The 18,958-nt window shown below is 34.6% G+C and overlaps 1 protein-coding gene across 1 annotated transcript in view; it reads left to right on the forward strand.

Moving 5' to 3' along the window:
• The window catches only part of LOC137923709 (transmembrane protein 53-like), a 33,722-nt gene that overhangs the window by 4,704 nt on the left and 10,060 nt on the right, over positions 1 to 18,958 (forward strand). Inside the window, exon 3 of the mRNA XM_068766955.1 lies at positions 11,130 to 11,272. Within this exon, the coding sequence (XP_068623056.1) occupies positions 11,130 to 11,272 (143 nt within the window). The remainder of the gene's footprint in view (positions 1 to 11,129; positions 11,273 to 18,958) is intronic.

Consider the following 18,958-nt stretch of genomic DNA (forward strand, 5'->3'; position numbering starts at 1 on the left):
AATTTATATAAATTTATTTTACTCTTTAAAAAAATAGAACAACACTACGTAATTGAAACTGAACTCTAAAATTAGCAAAACAGTGAAAATAAAACTAAGTGTTACCATCTTTTACAAAATTTGGCCAATGAGGTCAGAAAGGAGATACCACGTTTCCATACAGGTCACCACTGGTAACAACCACTAAACCAATCCTTTACCCGATTCCCTAACCGCAAGCTCTTAACAAAGCTGTAAAATGAGGCAGTGACAGATAGAGAGAGAAATTTCTTACCAAATAAAACTTATACTATCATAGATATTTGTTATGTGTAAGTACATGGCAACCCAATCCCAACATTCAAGGCACCAAATAAATAGGAGGTAGAGGAAATAAAAATAAAACTAGAATTAAAAGAACAAGGAATAAATAATAAACACCCAAAATAATTGTAGGTAAATAAAATAAAAATAAAAGGAAATGTGATATAACCAGGATGTGTGATATTTGAAGAACGAAACGAAGGAAGCGAGGCGATGAATAAACGGAAACGTGTATGAAAGAGAATGATAGAAAATCGTAGAATAAAAACAGAGGAGAAATATATCGTACGAAGAATGATAGAAGAGTACAGAAATAAAAGGATAAGAAAGTGAGAAGATCTTTAAAGAATATTAAGCCCTGTTCTACAAGATAGGGAGTATGAGAGCTCCCACAATAACGGGGGATATTTAAAAAAAAACATTCAAGTATGGGAACGCAAGGCGCTAACTACTGATATAGCACTACGTGACAAAAAACATTGTTTTAAGGAAGACACTTAATCTTCACACTTCGAAGTGGACAGTCACATTTGTCAGCAAATAAGTTTAACTTATAATTCATTCTTGCAATAAATAGTTACAGTATCCGGCGATAAATATTGCACTTCGACCTTTGGAAAGAGACAATCGGCTTATTTCGGTTTCGTAGAACGTTATCTCTATCGCACAATATACAACGACTGACAAAACGTCATATATGTAGTGTGGGACTGAGATAGAACTACGAAGCAAAAATTAGCCGACTGTCTCTTTCCAAAGGTCGATGTGCAATATTTATCGGCGAGTACTATACATCTGAATTGGTGATGAAACAAGTAACTGTCGAGAGAATTACAAAGGATTTGGACACCAGGGTTTGTACTAACCGTCTATTTTGTACTCGCTGAGCTTGGTTTGAATCTTGTCTTCTATTTCTCCAAGGCGCAGAAGATCGTACGGGAAAATTAGCCGACTGTCTCTTTCCTAAGGTCGATGTGCAATATTTATCGTCGGGTACTGTATATGTAATTTTTTTTTCCTTCTGCTGATGAGATCGTGATTATGATAAACATTATAATATATAAATAAATGATAGCAGTACAGGCGTCATAGCAACGATGCAACTATGTAGTGAATTAAATGCGATACTCGTTGCTATTTAGATCACGCTACACAGGCGTGATTACAAGGTCATTATATAATTTTACCTCATGCCGTGTTATGTTTTAACGACACATTAAGCACAATTATGTATATATTACTTTTTTCCGGATGTTATTAATTTTTTTTAAATTACAAATGGCAAAGATATGTGTTACCAGTGGCTCAATGACCTCACTGGCATGCCTAATCTGTGCTTGATTTTTTTATTCTGCAAAATCGAATTTGGAATGAGATTCGAAGACGAATTCTCAAGATGAAGTGCCAGTGGGAAGGTCATATAGTTCATAGAAGAGATGTCTGTTCTTAAGGTTTTGGAGTAGAGACCGCGGACCAGAGTAAGAATGCAAAATAGAGAACTTCGCAGAAGAAATTTCGTCTTGGTGATTGTCGAGCAGTACAACTATTTGTTATGTCGATCAAGAGTTACGTTATTTATATATGTTGGAATAATAGCCTCAGAGGCATTTCCTTTGTAAATAATGTGCGATATCGGCTTTACAAAAATTTCGTTTTAGATTGTAGTGTCCCGGTCCCAATTATGATAGGGAAAATATATAAGAAAATATATATAGGGAAATAATAAGTAAAGTAATAGATACAAATAAAAGCTAATAAAAATGTAAACAACAAAAATCAATAAAAATAATGTAAAACAAAGCGATATTGTAATAGTCTTATATAGAAACTAGCTGATCCCGCAAACGTTTTGCAAAAAAAAATTAAAGTTTTTAATTAACAAATGTAAGATAAGGGTTGATCGTAGAGGGGTGAAAATTTAGGTTTGTATGTATTTTTGTATGCTGTATCATAATAAAATAAAAACCAAAAAAATTGTCTAAAAAATTAAAAATAAATTTTAGGGGTGGACCACCCTTATCACTTAGGGGTATGAAAAATAGATAGTAGCCGATTCTCAGACATACTGAATACGCATGTAAAATTTGGTAAAAATCGGTCAAGCCGTTTCGGAGGAGTTCAAGTTCGAACACCATGACACGAGAATTTTATATATTAGATAAAATAAAAATAATAAAAATGTAAAATAGTAAAGAGGGATGAAAGGCGTTACAGAGCGAAAGGGAAAGACGGAAGAATTGTGGCAAGAATGAATAGAACGAAAGATCATATGATGTATGAAAGAAGTTAATGAAAATAAAAAAGTAAGTGACAAAAATTAATATGTAAACTAGTCCCTGTCCCACACTAGATAGGTGGTACGAGAGGCTCCCAATAGCGGGGGCCATTTAAAAAAAAACATGATAGGGAGACCCATAAAAAACCTCTTATAAAGTAGCGCAGCTCTGGTGTTTCCGGATGAGCCTCTGCACAATAGCCTGCCTCCTAATTTTTAAGCGATTCCATTCTTTGATACTGTTTTTAAAAATAACTTAAGTAAGAAAAGGACCAATATTGTGCCAAACACAGAGTAACTGGCACTAATCGGTGTAACATAACTCTTGAAGACGCCCCGTGGAGGGGTGAAACACGTGTTGAGTGATTTGGCGGTGGCAGTTGTGTGATTCGCATTGTTTGCGGCATACGCATTTATCAGCGGGCTGGCGGACGGTGCATTCTGTTGCACGTCTACTACTGCATGTGCGGAAGTGGCTAAATATTAGTTCTTTTCTTACTTAGGATGGACTTCCGCAAAGTAACGCCTGATTCCATTAAATAAAAAATAACTTAGTTTTGGAAAATTATTAACCATAAAAATCGACTCGTCGCATTATTGACTCTCCTATTCCTCCGCGAGCGGAACTAAACTAAGTGATTTCTTCCTCTGCAGTCTATTTGCTAAACACGTTCCGTGCCGCGGCTATTTTTGAAGTTTTTAAACGGTTTTATTTAGTTCGACCCGTACGGAATTTATTTAGGTCAAAATTAGAAATTGAAATTTAAGCACCTTCCCCTTGTCAGATTGATCTGAAATTTGGTACACACATTTAATTACATGACAATACAATATAATAAAATCAATAACATTATAAATCTAAGATGGCCGTCGATACAAAATGGCGGATTACATATTTTTCCTTAACCCCCTCAATATGGGTATCAATTGAAAGGGCTACACTAGTAAAACACGATGATTATGTCAAAATTTAAAATTCAAGATGGACGCCGTTCCGATATGGCGGACTAGGAACATATTTTTCCACAACCACGACAATATGGGTATCAAAAAACCGTTTAACTTAAAAGTTTTTTTAAATGTATTTATTCCATTCAGGCCGCGTGGGGCGTACACGACTCACACTTTAAAAATTAAAAAAGTCGTTTAATGACGACTCTTTTAATACTGTTTAGCTATAATTAGCGGAATAATGATATAAATTTTAATATGCATTACGTACGCGCATACGTGATGTGAAGTTATCTATATTCGACCCTACAATTCATTTGTTTAAGAATCTTTTGTTTTTCAATGAGAACTGTGAATGGTCTGAACGAAAAGTGCAGCGGGAGTTGTATTACGCCCACATGGCATGGAATGTGTAAAGTGGGCGAAAGAAACTAAAGTGGCTAAGTGTAAATATATCACTCGTCATGTTTGTAAACTAAGATATTTTGGTTGAATTTTATTATAAATTCTTACATTAAAAATGTATAAAACAATTGTACTAACTAATATATAATTGAGTATTCCAAATTGTATTGTTGATATCTATAAATTTTAGCTGTAAGAGAGTTTACCCTTAAGAGAAAATTGTGTAAGAAAAATTGTAAAAAAATTATAAAAAGCTGTCGTTCCTCGCAGCTGGGAGAAGAAAGATCCGTATCAAATAGCGGCAACCCTCTCCCAACTGTCTGCGTTTAGTAAAACCGAAAAAAAAAATATTGTAAAAAAAAACACTAGCGATACAAATTAGAATTAATAAAAAAAAGTATAAAACAATTTGTATCTTAAATCTAAACATACAGCGTAAAGAATAGTTTGCAAATAATTGATATTTTAATATAAGAAACTAATTATAAAATAAATCATAAATTAAAAATAATCATTTGATACAATATGAAACAGTATTAACAAAGCAACATACTAAAAGCTATATCGATTTGTTTCTCCGTTAAATTTGTTACTAGGAATAAAAATTCAATAAATCTTTACTTATCTAGAAATAAATGCCACTTCCATACAATAAAGCATAGTAATGGCCTGAATAAAGTTAGAAAGGTAGATCACATGCATCGTTTAATTCTTAACCACCACTAAAGCGGTCACTTTAAGTCATTTCTCCCAAATAAATAAAGTTTATAAAAAATAACTTCACCACGTGATCATTACTAAACGTAACCAAGCCGGGGTTACCGGAATAGCTTCCTAACTTAGGCGTAAAACGGTCCAAGCCAAGCCTTCAGTGGATTGGCCATACGAAGGACGCTGCTGCCCATCCTCTAGACCAGTGATTCCTAAAGTGGTCAACCTGCAAAGGATCTACGTCAGCAAAAAAAATTGGGGGTCCATGAAATGAAAATGGGGGCACTGATAGTACCTATTAACTTACATCATACTATCTTATAATATCAAAACATTTACATTATTTATAAAAGTACATATGAAGTAAAAAATTTATTATATATGTTTATAAAATTGTGTAAGTTGTAGGATGTTGGTATTCGCTTTGTGGTCGCAATACATTCTGAACTTGTAAAAACCTGAGAGTCGCAGTCTCAGAGCTTCGCTACCTTGCACTGACTTGTTCAATTCGTCACTCTATTAATACGAATGTGGGACAAATACGTTTATTCGTTTCGTTCGTAAATTTACAGGAAATCAATATCAGGTAAGTAGGGGGTCTACCCAACACGAAAAACCTGGCAAAGGGTATACGACACAAAAAAGTTTGGGGAACTCTGCTCTAGAACCTATTTGTGGACAAAAGCAATCCCATATAATTAATCCACAAAGTGAATCATATAAGATTGTATCGCGCGAAACAAACCCGCAACCTACAATTGCAGGTCTCACTTCTCTACCGCTGGGCCACCACTGCTCATAATAATACTCGTGTATAAATAAAATATAAGCAGGTTTAGAAATGTATAAAAACAAGACAAAGGTAATGAATAGTCATCTGAATGTTCCCATCACCATAAAACAAAACAATATATAAAAGGGGTCGCCAAGCCCTTTGATAGAGCGAGCATTTTTTTGGAAATTGGAATTTTTGGGACGCCGCAATTGAAAACGCTTTTAAAACACGTAAAAGAATTTTTTTTTATAAAAATCATATATATTCAAATGATTTAAACAAAAGTACATAATATGTGTAAGTTAGATATAATGGCACACGTATATGACAGCACTCCTAACAATACTTAAGATGATGGTTAGTTAATTATGATCGGTGCTTAGATTTCGTTAATTTTATCCTTGAATAATAATAATTATACACACCAGTAATTGTATCGATTTACCAGGAACAGACATAGGTGATATAAATTTAAATATTGTAATAATTCGACAATCAATCGGAGCCAAAAATAATCGTTCAAAGTGCCGCAGTTTAGCTACCCCTGGTATACAACTCCTTCATACATCTGTTTGGTTAAACAATTTTCATTTGTAAGCAAAAAACCAACAATTACGAAGAATTAAAAAGATATTACATTGAAAAAATTTTGATCGCTTTGAGAAATTGTAAAAAGGAACAAGGCTATAAAGATTGTAAATTTTGCCTGCTTCTTACCCAGCCTTATGTACTACAAGGCAAACGAACTTATACTAATAGAGTGAAACAAAAAATATTGTATTCAATTAAAATCAGCACTCTGAAGATAAAAAAACGGAAAGTCAGGAACATATTGATAAAGAACAAACACGCTCAATCATATATATGCTTTACGCTTGAAGTAGAAGTGGGCACGACACACAATGCACAGATAGCCAGATGGTCAAGGATAGTTACACAATGAAAAGGACCACATAAATAGACTGATGACATAGTCCAAACTGCAAAGAGGGACAAGGGAAAAGATAGGGAAATGAGGGACATTTACTCGGGCCGATATTTATTTATTTACTTTATTGGAGATAAACAGTAACAAAAAGTAGTAAGAAAGTACAAACGAGAAGCATAGATATATAAAATTAGTTACAATTGCTACCTTATAACTCTTCTTCTTCTTCTTCCTTCCCTTTTCCCTTTATTTGAGGTCGGGTCTCCTTATCAATTTGCGCCAGGCCACTCTATCCTGGGTTGTCCCTGCATCAAGTTGAAGGGTTTCCAGTTCCTTTCTGATATTAGACCACCACGTAACTATAACTATCTCACTGAAAACATTTAATGATTTATGGTCAAACATTGACAGAACGAGTAAAAGCATTACTACGCAGGGATCAAAGATTATAATTTATAAACTTATATTATGTTTGTTTATATATCTATATAATATATTTATATTATGATTTAAATTGTATTGTGTGTAGCCAACAATTTCGAACGAAATAGTCTTTTAAAAGATACAAGAGAGCATGAGAATATATCAATATTACTAAAATATGAATTGTGGAGGTCACACATTCTGTATAAGGGTGCACGTTTACCGATATTTGTCTTAGCCGTTGATAAAAAAAGAGAGATCTAGATCGCGTTCTAGCTGCAGGAATTCGAAAGTTTACCTCGGACAACAGTTCTGAACAGTTAACGTTGCCATTACAAATATTTTTAAGTGTAGTGGCGTCCATTAGAAAACGTCGATCCTTCAGTGATAACATTTAGTATCTGCTTAAAAACATTTTATAAGAATCCCGGGGGCAATGCATTCCATATATGATATATCTTAATTGACTAACCATACCAATATTACGAACTTAACTTACATCTGTAGTGACAGTGGGCAGGGCCCATCGCTCGTGCAACAGATGCCCACGAGCCGAAAGGGTCTCGATTGGCGACCACGAGCCGGTAGGACCGACGACATAGTTATGGTCGCAGGAAGTCGCTGAATTCGGGAAGCGCAAGACTGGTCATCGTGGCGCTCGTTGGGAGAGGCCTATGGTTTGCAGTGGGCGTCCATCGGCTGAAAATAAGAGAAGAACTAACATTTGAAATGAAAAAAGTGATACGCAATTAAAACACACACACACACACACACACACACACACACACACACACACACACACACATATATATATATATATATAATATGATTACGTCAGCTTGTCAAGCAACAGCATTCGAATCTTTATATTGAAAGCGCAGTCTTGCTCATCTTATATCGAGATGTGTTTGAAGGAGAATATATTGCGGAGTTAGTAAAGTAAATATTGCAAAAGATACACTCAAATAGAAGTTTAAGTACAATTAATGGTTTCGCCATATTTTAATTTGTAATAAATCTAATCTAATATATAAAATTCTCGTGTCACGGTGTTCGAACTTGAACTCCTCCGAAACGGCTTGACCGATTTTTACCAAATTTTACATGCGTATTCAGTATGTCTGAGAATCGGCTACTATCTATTTTCTATACCCCTAAGTGATAAGGGTGGTCCACCCCTAAATTTTATTTTAAATTTTTTAGACGATTTTTTTGGTTTTTATTTTATTATGATACAGCATACAAAAATACATACAAACCTAAATTTTCTCCCCTCTACGATCAACCCTTATCTTACATTTGTTAATTAAAAACTTTAATTTTTTTTGCAAAACAACGTTTGCGGGATCAGCTAGTATACAATATAAATTGATTATTAAAAATATGCGTGATTGAAATAGCGTTTCTAATCCTAGGTTCAGCGCATACGACAACATGTGCCTTGTTGCATAGTGCAACGGATATTTCCACTGCGTCATCACACGTGCTACTGTTGCCAATTGCAGATTAAATGTTCGACGTAAAGTTTGACCGTGGACTTGGCGGAAGGAATGTCCAAACAATTACGATTTCAAACATTTGAACCAACGTTTGTCATATATTTCAACACGTAGAATGAATTCTTTGTCCTATATGGACGCAGTTCTTGTGTTCAGTTATCGATCGCTGCTAGATAATAAATTATTTACAGACTTGGAGTCGTCTTGAATTATTTTATTACAAATGGTTTTACAAATGAATTTTTTTATTCACTTTAGATCATTTATGATTATGATATGATATATGATCATTGATGGTAAGAAACCACCCGTGCACATATTAGTTCTTTTTTGATGCCGTGAAAAATGCCAGGTGTGATCTATGTGGTGGCGGTAGAGAGAGAGAGAGAATTTACATTTAAGTCATAATCATAGCGACTACATCCCTGGTGGCCAAATTTAAATCGTCGTTCGAAATTGAAGCAATAAAAATAATTTAAATTTAGGAAAAATATTGTTTTCGCAGCGGCCAGTAATTCAGAGGGTAAATCAGACTGTCAATCGGATGCAGGTACATGGCTGGCATTCTTTACATTCCTATCGACACCCATGTCTGTCCCTTAAATAAATACATGTAAAAAACTTTTAAGTTAAACGGTTTTTTGATACCCATATTGTGGTGGTTGTGGAAAAATATGTACCTAGTCCGCCATATTGTAACGGCGTCCATCTTGAATTTTAAATTTTGACATAATCATCGTGTTTTACTAGTGTAGCCCTTTCATTTGATACCCATATTGAGGGGGTTAAGGAAAATTACGTAATCTGTCATTTTGTATCGGCGGCTATCTTAGATTTATAATGTTATTGATTTTATTGTATTGTATTGTCATCTAAATTAAACGTGTGTTCCAAATTTCAGATCAATCTGACAACGGGAAGGTGCTTAAATTTCAATTTCTAATTTTGATCCAAATAAATTCCGTACGGGTCGAACTAAATAAAACCGTTTAAAATAGAGTCCCATATCTGTTAAGTTCTAAAACACCAAGCATTATGTCTAATTTTAAGCATTGGTCGAGTGTGCTGATGTAATAAAAAATGGACAACAAAAAGAGTGACAATGACTCTTTATTTTTGTATCTGAATAAACTGTGTATTCGAAAAAACTTAATTGGCTATTTTATTTTATGGCTTATAGCTTTGATACGTCGCTTAAACATGTAGTTTATAAATCCTTTGTGGTGTTATAGGAATATTACCAACAGATTATGTTTAGGTGAAATCTACTAAATTTATAATGCTATGCAATATTCATATACAAAAACGTTTTTCTTCTATAGAGTACTTATAAATTAAAATTGTAAAATGTATGTATGGTTTAATACGAGACGTAAGTGTAGTGGAACAAAAACGCGCATAGAGATGGGTAACAAGGAAATACTAGGCTATACATCGTTGCTACAATTTAACTAATAACCGGTTTAAAGGTTTAAGTCTTTAAACTGGCAACTTCTAAAATGTTAAGGGATTTTTTTGTCAAACCAATATAAAGGACCGAGTAAGCACGGGGATGCCCCGTATCTGGAGAAGATAAACCTTCCACTCTAGTACAAAGAAAACCTAGTGCGTTATTCCGGCTTTTCTTCACATTATGCAGGCAACGCCCATATCCATCATTCAGAGCATGGTAGGACTCCCAAATATATGTTATTCCCAGTCCTCAGCCTCGGTCCTCAGCTTTTGTTCTTTGTCTCTGCTCCCAACCTTATTTTGATCCAGGATGAATATCTCCTACAGCTTCTTGTCTTTGCCCTTACAGCTTCGGTCTTTGTCTCTGCTCCCAATCTTATTTTGATCCAGGATGAATATCTCCCACAGCTTCTTGTCTTTGTGGTGCGACATCGTTTAGTCGCAAGGTATAGGGAATAGCAGTGCTTTAATATCAACACTTCTTTGCCAGAATCCACCTCCGAGACCAAAGTTGTGACAGTCGTATATTCGGACTCATGGAGCCAACTAAAAGCGATCGCCTCTCGCAACCTACGCCTCGAGCAAAAAAAAAACCTCGTCACCTTGAGATTCAGTCCAGGGCTTCGTAAACTATGGGTCGCAACCCTAAATGGGGTCGCGTAGCAAAATTCTGGGGTCGAGAGATTTTAATGTCAAATATTTATATATACTATTTTATAACATCACTAGAGTTGGCTGGAATACAGTGGACTTGCAGCGTCTAGACACGCGCATTTGTTGAATGTTTTAAACTAATATAAATACAATTTTATAAGTTTTAGTGTATATTTTAATTTTAAATTTTTGTATGTTTCAAAACGAATTCTAAAACTATATATTTTCATATGTATATGTGTATTGTTACCTAATAAATAAATCATCAAAAAATATTAATTTATTTTTCTTTAATATTTGTATGGGGTAGTCAAGAAACTCGCAATCATGAATGGGGTCGTGAATGACAAAAGTTTAAGAAGCCCTGATTTAGACGGTTTTTACTCCTAAATTGCCAAGTCATTGTCCAAGCACTTCTAAATCGGAACAATAATGCTTAAGCACTAGTTTGGGATATGTATTATTACCTCTTGGTACTTTGATTTCGGTTTGTTCTATCATCATCATATCAGCCGTAAGACTTCCAATGCTGCTTCCAACGACACGACCTTCACTTCAGAACCTTAAAGCGAGGTGGCATCTGTTTTGCGCGTCATATGGTCTGCCCATTGCCACTTCGACTTGTCAATCCTTTGGAAGGATCTCATTCATTTTTCAATCTAGAAGAAAAAATCCCGACCATAGCCTTCGGCTCCTTTAGCGACTGACATTGCTATTAAGCTTGTTCTATCATAATGTATATATTGTTGACAGGTATCGCTCCGACCGCTGCTGTCATGCGCGCCAGTTGCCATGGTGGGATTCGACCGCGGCGCTCACAGCCAGGACATCACCAAGAACATCCAGTACATCACAAACGAAAAGGTCAAACTTACAACGGATCCGAAAACAATGAAGTAAGTTATGCGATGAAGAGTCCATCATAATTGACGTTGTCAATCTTCTGTTAAATAATAATTTATATATTTATTATTTCGTACAACTTGAAGTACGTATAACGGCGAAATTAATACCAGATATATTAATAAAAGTAGGTGGAACAAGTAATATCACAAAACTTAAAATAAAATGAGTAAAATCAAATTGAGAGGAAAAATAATCACATAAAAACACCTTACATAATTATACTAATGTAAAATACTGAAGTAAAATGTGTAAAAATTATTTTAAATAAAAATAAATGTATAATTATGGTAAAATTGTTGTAATATAATTCATTTATAAGTCCTTTATATCAATCTAGGCTAAAAGATTGTACCTAGCACATCTTCAAGATGCGATACAGCGATATCTGTAGCACTGTATTAGTATTTATTTATTAGTATTCATTTATCCTGTAAACATCATTATTTATTTTATTAGTAACATCATTTATTTTATTAGTATTCATTTATCCTGTAAACATCCGAATTTTTTTTCCTTTCGAAATTGGGTTCCATAGTTAGCCAACGTATTAAATTTAGATAAATGTACGTGCGATAATCTCTCTGTTAATGACAAAGTATATAATTTGAGAAGTTATTTCTTTAATATATTGTTGTCCGTGTATAAACGAACGAACCCGTTTGACAAAGCAGTATATATGTACACTAACTATATCACGTTTTGTCAGTCGTTCGACAGAGATAACGCTCTTCGAAGCCGATATTAGCCGATTGTCTCTTTCCAAAGGTCGATGTGCAATATTTATCGCCGGGTATTGTATTTTTTTATGACGCCTCGGCAGATATACTTCGCGATGGTTGTTATAGCGTGACGAATGTTTTCAAATGCACCAGTGAAACTATTTTTCTACCACTAAATTTTAGAGTTCAGATAACGTGATAAATAAGAAATATAGATTATTTATATTTTTATTAAATATTAACTTTCATGTTCTACGCTCAATTCGATTGTATTTAATTTTTAGTATAAGAGGTTTCTATTACTTTTCTACTAAGTCCAAGAAATATCATTTATTGTAATGCTCTAAAACTTACAATATAAAAATTTCTCTCTCCCTCTCTCTCTCTCTCTCTATATATATATATATATATATATATATATATATATATATATATATATATATATATATAATTTTGAAACACAAATAAAAGGTAAACGCTGCCATAATTAAATTACAAGTAATATCTGCTTGTAATGTAAAACACTCATCACAAATGTGTCAGCAAGAAGGGCTCAATATTGCGGCAGGTAAAAGCCGGCTGCATACACGTGTGCCGGTCGACTATAGCCGACGTACAGAAGTGGTTAAGCCGGTAGATGCATGAGGTTAGAGTGTGAATATGCCTTAACGTTAAAATGCCACGTCACAACATTACAAGTAATATCTGCTTGTAATGTGAAACACTCATCACAAATGTGACAGCAAGACGGGCTCAGTGCTGCGGCAGGTAAAAGCCGGCTGTACACACCTGTGCCGGTCGACTATAGCCGACGTCCAGAAGTGGTTAAGCCGGTAGATGCATGAGGTAAGAGTGTGAATATGCCTTTATGTTAAAATGCCACGTCACAGCAAGTAATATCTGCTTGTAATGTAAAACATCACATATGTGACAGCAAGACAGGCTTGGTATCGCAGCAGGTAAAAGCCGGCTGCATACACCTGTGTCCGTCGACTATAGTTGACGTACAGAAGTGGTTAAGCCAGTAGATCATGGTTGCACAGACTTATTACGACTAGGGGCCATTCGGGCAAATCATGAACTGATGGCGGGCCGGCCGCCAGAAGTATAGATAATTAAAGACAATAAAGAATTGATAATCATTTATTAAAATTATTCTGGAATATAATTCAATATTTTTCGAATGTACGAGAGTATTATTTTTGCTGTCGGCGGGCCACCATCCATGCGGTAGATGCACGAGGTTAGAGTGTGAATATGCCTTTACGTTAAAATACCACGTAATTAACATTAGATCTACAGTAGGTAGGCAAGTTACTAAACAGGTTAATCCATTGTGTTGTGCAGATGGTCAGGACCCGCCCTAATTACGAGCTCTAGTAATTGCATTCTGTTCTACATTACTCGTGGCCTCTATTTGTATCACGATATATTAAAAGAGGAACAATGTTCGTTGATATTTTTCTTTAAGACTGTCCAAGTACCTACTATACACGGTACATCTATCGAAACCAATGAAGGTGTTAATGTAATCAAACAAAAATATTATGTATAATAATTGTAAATAAAGTTACATAGAATGTTGTGGTTGAAGATGTATAGCGAATAGAACGGAAGAGAAAGACTGAGAAAGTTGTGGAATGAAAGAAGTAGAAAGATATATTATGCGATGAATTACAGAGGAAGATAATAAAAAAGAACGTGAAAAAAATAAAGAAAATAAACGACCCCGTCCTTCCCAAAGATAGGGCACCAGAGGTCCCCAAAAGCGGTAGCCATTAAAAAAATGCTTAACTACGTATCAAATATTAAATATATATTTAAATTATGTCAGTAAATTATATATAATTATATAACTAGGTAACAGTAAAATAATACATAATATACTTGTACGCCACATACTGTTAGAACAAACAAACAAAACATGCATCGCGACACCAACTGTTAATATAAAAAACAAATAAAAATATAAAGTGGTTTTATATGACCCAGCCAGTCTCCAACAAAATATATATAACACATAGTGTACTAAATAGAAAAGTTATCATTGTCGGCAATAATTATTTACAATTCGAAGTTTGAAATGAAAAATAAAATGATCACTCTAAAATATCTTTTTTATTTTTAATTACTATGTGACCGGCCAATTGCTTACAGTACGAAGTCTGTGGAGTCATATACTAGCTTATACTAACATTATATATAATCTGATTGTTGAAAGATGAAGACAGGGGCGACTTATAGTGCAGGGTGTGCGATGCACCGTCCCAGGGGGCGCCGCGGCGACAGATAAAAGCATCGTCTTGTACCATCATGGTACAGCAATGATATGACAGAAGCGGTCAGCCAGCGCGGTGGTGGCAGTTATCAAACGCGAGCGCCCTATGGGCGGCTTCTTTTTCGAACATTTTGTTTCAACTCGAAATAAACCTTATTGCACCTATTTAAAGTTTAATACTGTAAGCTATATCTGCTTATAAAATTGCTTGTTGGAATATGAAAAAACTTTCTTGTTACAACGGCAAAGTTAATAGTTATAGCCTTCAGGCCTAGGGGGCGCCAGGGCTTCATTGCACACTTGCGCTACATGAGCTAGAGCCGCCCCAGGGTAAAGATATAGCGTATTAGCTTTCAATTCATATATGATACAACTTAAAAATAATGATTTTAGTATTAATAAATATCGTAATATATAGTAAGAAACAGCTTTTTCGAAATTCGAATTACTACATAATATTTAAAGAAATCAAGCGTTACCTTGCGGAAGTCCATCCTAAGTAAGAAAAAGAACCAATATTTAGCCACTTCCGTACATGCAGTGGTAGTCGTGCAACAAAGTGCACCGCCCGCCAGCCCGCTGATAAATGCGTATGCGACAAACAATGCGAATCACACAACTGCCACCGCCAAATCACTCAATACGTGTTTCACCCCTCCACGAGGCATCTTAAATTAAGATGAACTACTGCATGTGCGGAAGTGGCTAAATATTGGTCCTTTTACTACATAATAAATTTTATTATAGTTTATTATCTGTACCTGCAGACAGTATCGCCGGAAGTTATTGACCTGTCGCATTTTAATATTTAAAAATATAGCATTTTTCAGAGTGACCACACTTGATACGGGTGATTGGGGATTGATCTAAAAGTGTTTACGATAAAGATAAAATACGTTTATTCAACAATGAGATTTTCCGTTTTCAGTTCTCTCGGTAGAGCCAACCTGTGACGTCATCGTGAGAATTTCAGAAGCTTCATCTTTTCAGCTGATAGACGTCCACTTTTCAGCTGAAAGATCGCAAAGATATCTGGTCTTGCGCTGCCGGTGTCCAGCGACATCCTGGGACCATAACTATATCGTTAAGACCTTGTTCAGGTCATCTCAAACCGGTACTCGCATTCAGCCAGTTCTAATTAAAATCTATAAAGGAGGTCTATGTCCAGCTGTGGTGATGATATGTGCCGTTACATATTGTTTCAATCACATAGTGACCACATTCACATCATCAGTGTCTGTTATAAAAATTCTAAAAGAATTCTATTACAATAAGGTCATGAAATTACGACATAATGTACTTATAGGGCGTGGGCCTATTGTATAAATTAATAATTGTCCGAGTGTTTGTAAATAAGGAATCGCAGACAATAGTTATTTAGAAATATACGAGTGAATAGATATGAATATACATGAGGCATTAGACACCTCGTTTACGGTGTATTGTTTATATAAATGATAGTAAGTTTCGATCTGATATAAATTGATTGATGAAATTGGTAATCTAGTGTAGTAACAGGAATAATTAGGTTTCTACTAGGCAAGCATGTAGTATAGTAGAAATCTTCATCAGGCGAGACAATTCAAATGCTTTGCCTGTAAACGATAGAAAAATATTGTTTTAAATTCGACTTGTATGCGTTCGTAGTGAAAAATAGTACTATAGTAGGTGAAAGTTAGCCGAATTCGCATGAAATTGATATTGTAAGGTTTAGCGGCAATGTGACGAAACTGAGTAAACGGTCCTCCCCTCCCTCCGTCTCCCGCCGCACGCATATCTAATGCGTAGTACAGTGGTATATGTAACACCATAGTCATTATCATCACCAGTAATAAAAGAACCAATATTTAGCCACTTCCGCACATGCAGTGGTAGTCGTGCAACAAAGCGCACCGCTCGCCAGCCCTCTGATAAATGCGCATGCGGCAAACAATGCGAATTACACAACTACCACCGTTAAATCACTCAAAACGTGTGTTACCCCTCCACGGCGCATCTTCAAGAGTTATGTTACACCGATTAGTGCCAAACGCAGAGTGCAGTGCACTTTGTTGCACGACTACCACTGCATGTGCGGAAGCGGCTAAATATTGGTCCTTTTCTTACTTAGGATGATATTCTGCAAAATAACGCCTGATTCCATTAAATTTTATCATCACCATTTCCACCGTAATAATGCTGGTGACGACGTCCTCAAAGATTTCCAACACATCACTAAATTTAAATAGATGGCTGGTTGTGTTTTCAACTCTCTATATATTTATATATTTGTGAATAATATAAAGCTACTGGTTGGTTCAGAATAACACGATGTTATTAAGATGCAAAAAAGATATGTCGTTCCCAATAAATCCATACAGTTTTGAATTACGAGTACAGCTGTGTGACCATATTCTTCCAGGTGGATTTTGTTACAGCATTGGAAGTATTAAAGTTCACGTCATAAGGGCTTCCGCCAACAGCTTTCATCACAACCGCATCACTGTATTAGACTTCTCCACTTACTGAACAACAAAATAAATGGTAAATCGTTAAGAGACGAAAACCATTCAACTAAAAATAATTGTTATTTTTCACTATGCACCTTGTTGAGGTTTTTATTTATTTATTTAGTATTGTTAATTGTACACGATAAGATACTTTATATAATATACTATATATAATATACAGATACAATAATATACAGAAAAGTACAATGAGCGGTCTTATCACTCAAGACAATCTCTTACAGACAACCATAGTAAGGAAAAGATAATAGTACTTATAAAGGGTAGTTCACGTGTACAAAAAAAATACATATTCACAAACAAATGAACATAAATATACATAAACATACATAGACATACATACTTAAACATACATACATACGTATATAACATATATACTTATAATAAAAAAGGTTTAATACATATTATAAATATAATACAATAATAAATAAAAACTCAAACTGATTTGGATCGCACTTGCCTCGGATAAAATAAAGAAACAGAGGAAGAAAAAGTAATGAATGAAGGTATAAATAATCATAGATCTAGTAAATAATTTTTAACCATTTTCTTAAAAATAGGTAGTGACTTGGCACATCTTACTGTCAGGTTTTGTCTTCTTTAGAATGTTTTCTCGGCAGGTTGTTGAATAACTGGTACATTCTTCTTTTTTAAAACTCTTATATTATAAACTATTAAGTACAAATAATAAAAAAAAAACATGCGCAACTCTACCCCTTATTAGCTGGGTTCGAAATTTAGTCGATAATACGCCTGTCCGCGCGACTCTCGCGCATTTCCGCGCCACGTAACGTGAAATGCTAATTTTTTTATGATTCGTATACCTAACTTGTTCTTGTAACTAAATTTTTATCATAACACATCAATAGTTGAAAAGTCGCTGTCGCTTTTGACGTACTATAGTACCGCCGTATTGTGCCTTGGAAAACCCAAGTAAGTGGAGACAGAGGAAAGAAAAGTCGTTGCAGACATTGACAGCGTACTGACAGAACGAAGCGACTACAATATTTTTCCCGTCTGGCCTCACATATCTTATATATAAAATTCCCGTGTCACGGTGTTCGAACTTGAACTCCTCCGAAACGGCTTGACCGATTTCTACCAAATTTTACATGCGTATTCAGTATGTCTGAGAATCGGCTACTATCTATTTTCCATACCCCTAAGTGATAAGGGTGGTCCACCCCTAAATTTTATTTTTAATTTTTTAGACAATTTTTTTGGTTTTTATTTTATTATGGTACAGCATACAAAAATACAAACAAACCTAAATTTTCACCCCTCTACGATCAACCATTATCTTACATTTGTTAATTAAAAACTTTAATTTTTTTTGCAAAACAACGTTTGCGGGATCAGCTAGTATCTTATATAAAAAAGGTCCTTCGACAACTTGACGTCTTACGTTCCGTTTGCAGGTAGAATTATCTATTAGAAATGTTTCTCTATGCTGACTCTAGTACATAGGCCTCAACTAGAAATTACAAATTTGTTCCTGTATATATACTAAGCAGTATCCGTCTATATATGTACGTTTATTGTATAAAACAACGCACCCATTTGTCAAATGACTGACATCTGAATTACAAATTAATTGGGCCAAAGTCCGTTCGGCTCCCGATGCAGCGATAACGCTACGATTAATAGCGCATAATGCACTCGTTATTAACGTATAGCGTACAATAAAGCTATTTTTAACATGCTATTTAAAAAAAAAAAAACTACTACTAATTTATTTTAGATATGTTAATTGATTATAAACATTTTTATTGTTGTCTATTTTAATATAACACTATATATGATACCTAATGATATATTCAATGTGTGAATATAAAATAAAATAAATTAAATTAAATGTATAGCTTATTCATAATCTAAAAGTATCAAAGCACATATCTCCCAATACTCTAAATCAGGGCTTCTTAAACTTTAGTCATTCACGACCCCATTTATGATTGCGAGTTTCTTGACAACCCCATACAAATAAAAGAAAAATAAATTATTATTTTTTGATGATTTATTTATTAGGTAACAATATACATATACATATAAAATATATAGTTTTAGAATTCGTTTTAAAACATACAAAAATCTAAAATTAAAATTGCACAAAAAATTATAAAATTGCGTTTATATAACTTTAAAATGTTCAACAAATGCGCGTGTCTAGAC

Source organism: Battus philenor, unplaced genomic scaffold (assembly GCF_028537555.1).
Source record: "Battus philenor isolate CCGP_79_NKW_IND1 unplaced genomic scaffold, ilBatPhil1.0.hap1 SCAF_22, whole genome shotgun sequence".
In the NCBI taxonomy this organism is placed as follows: domain Eukaryota; kingdom Metazoa; phylum Arthropoda; class Insecta; order Lepidoptera; family Papilionidae; genus Battus; species Battus philenor.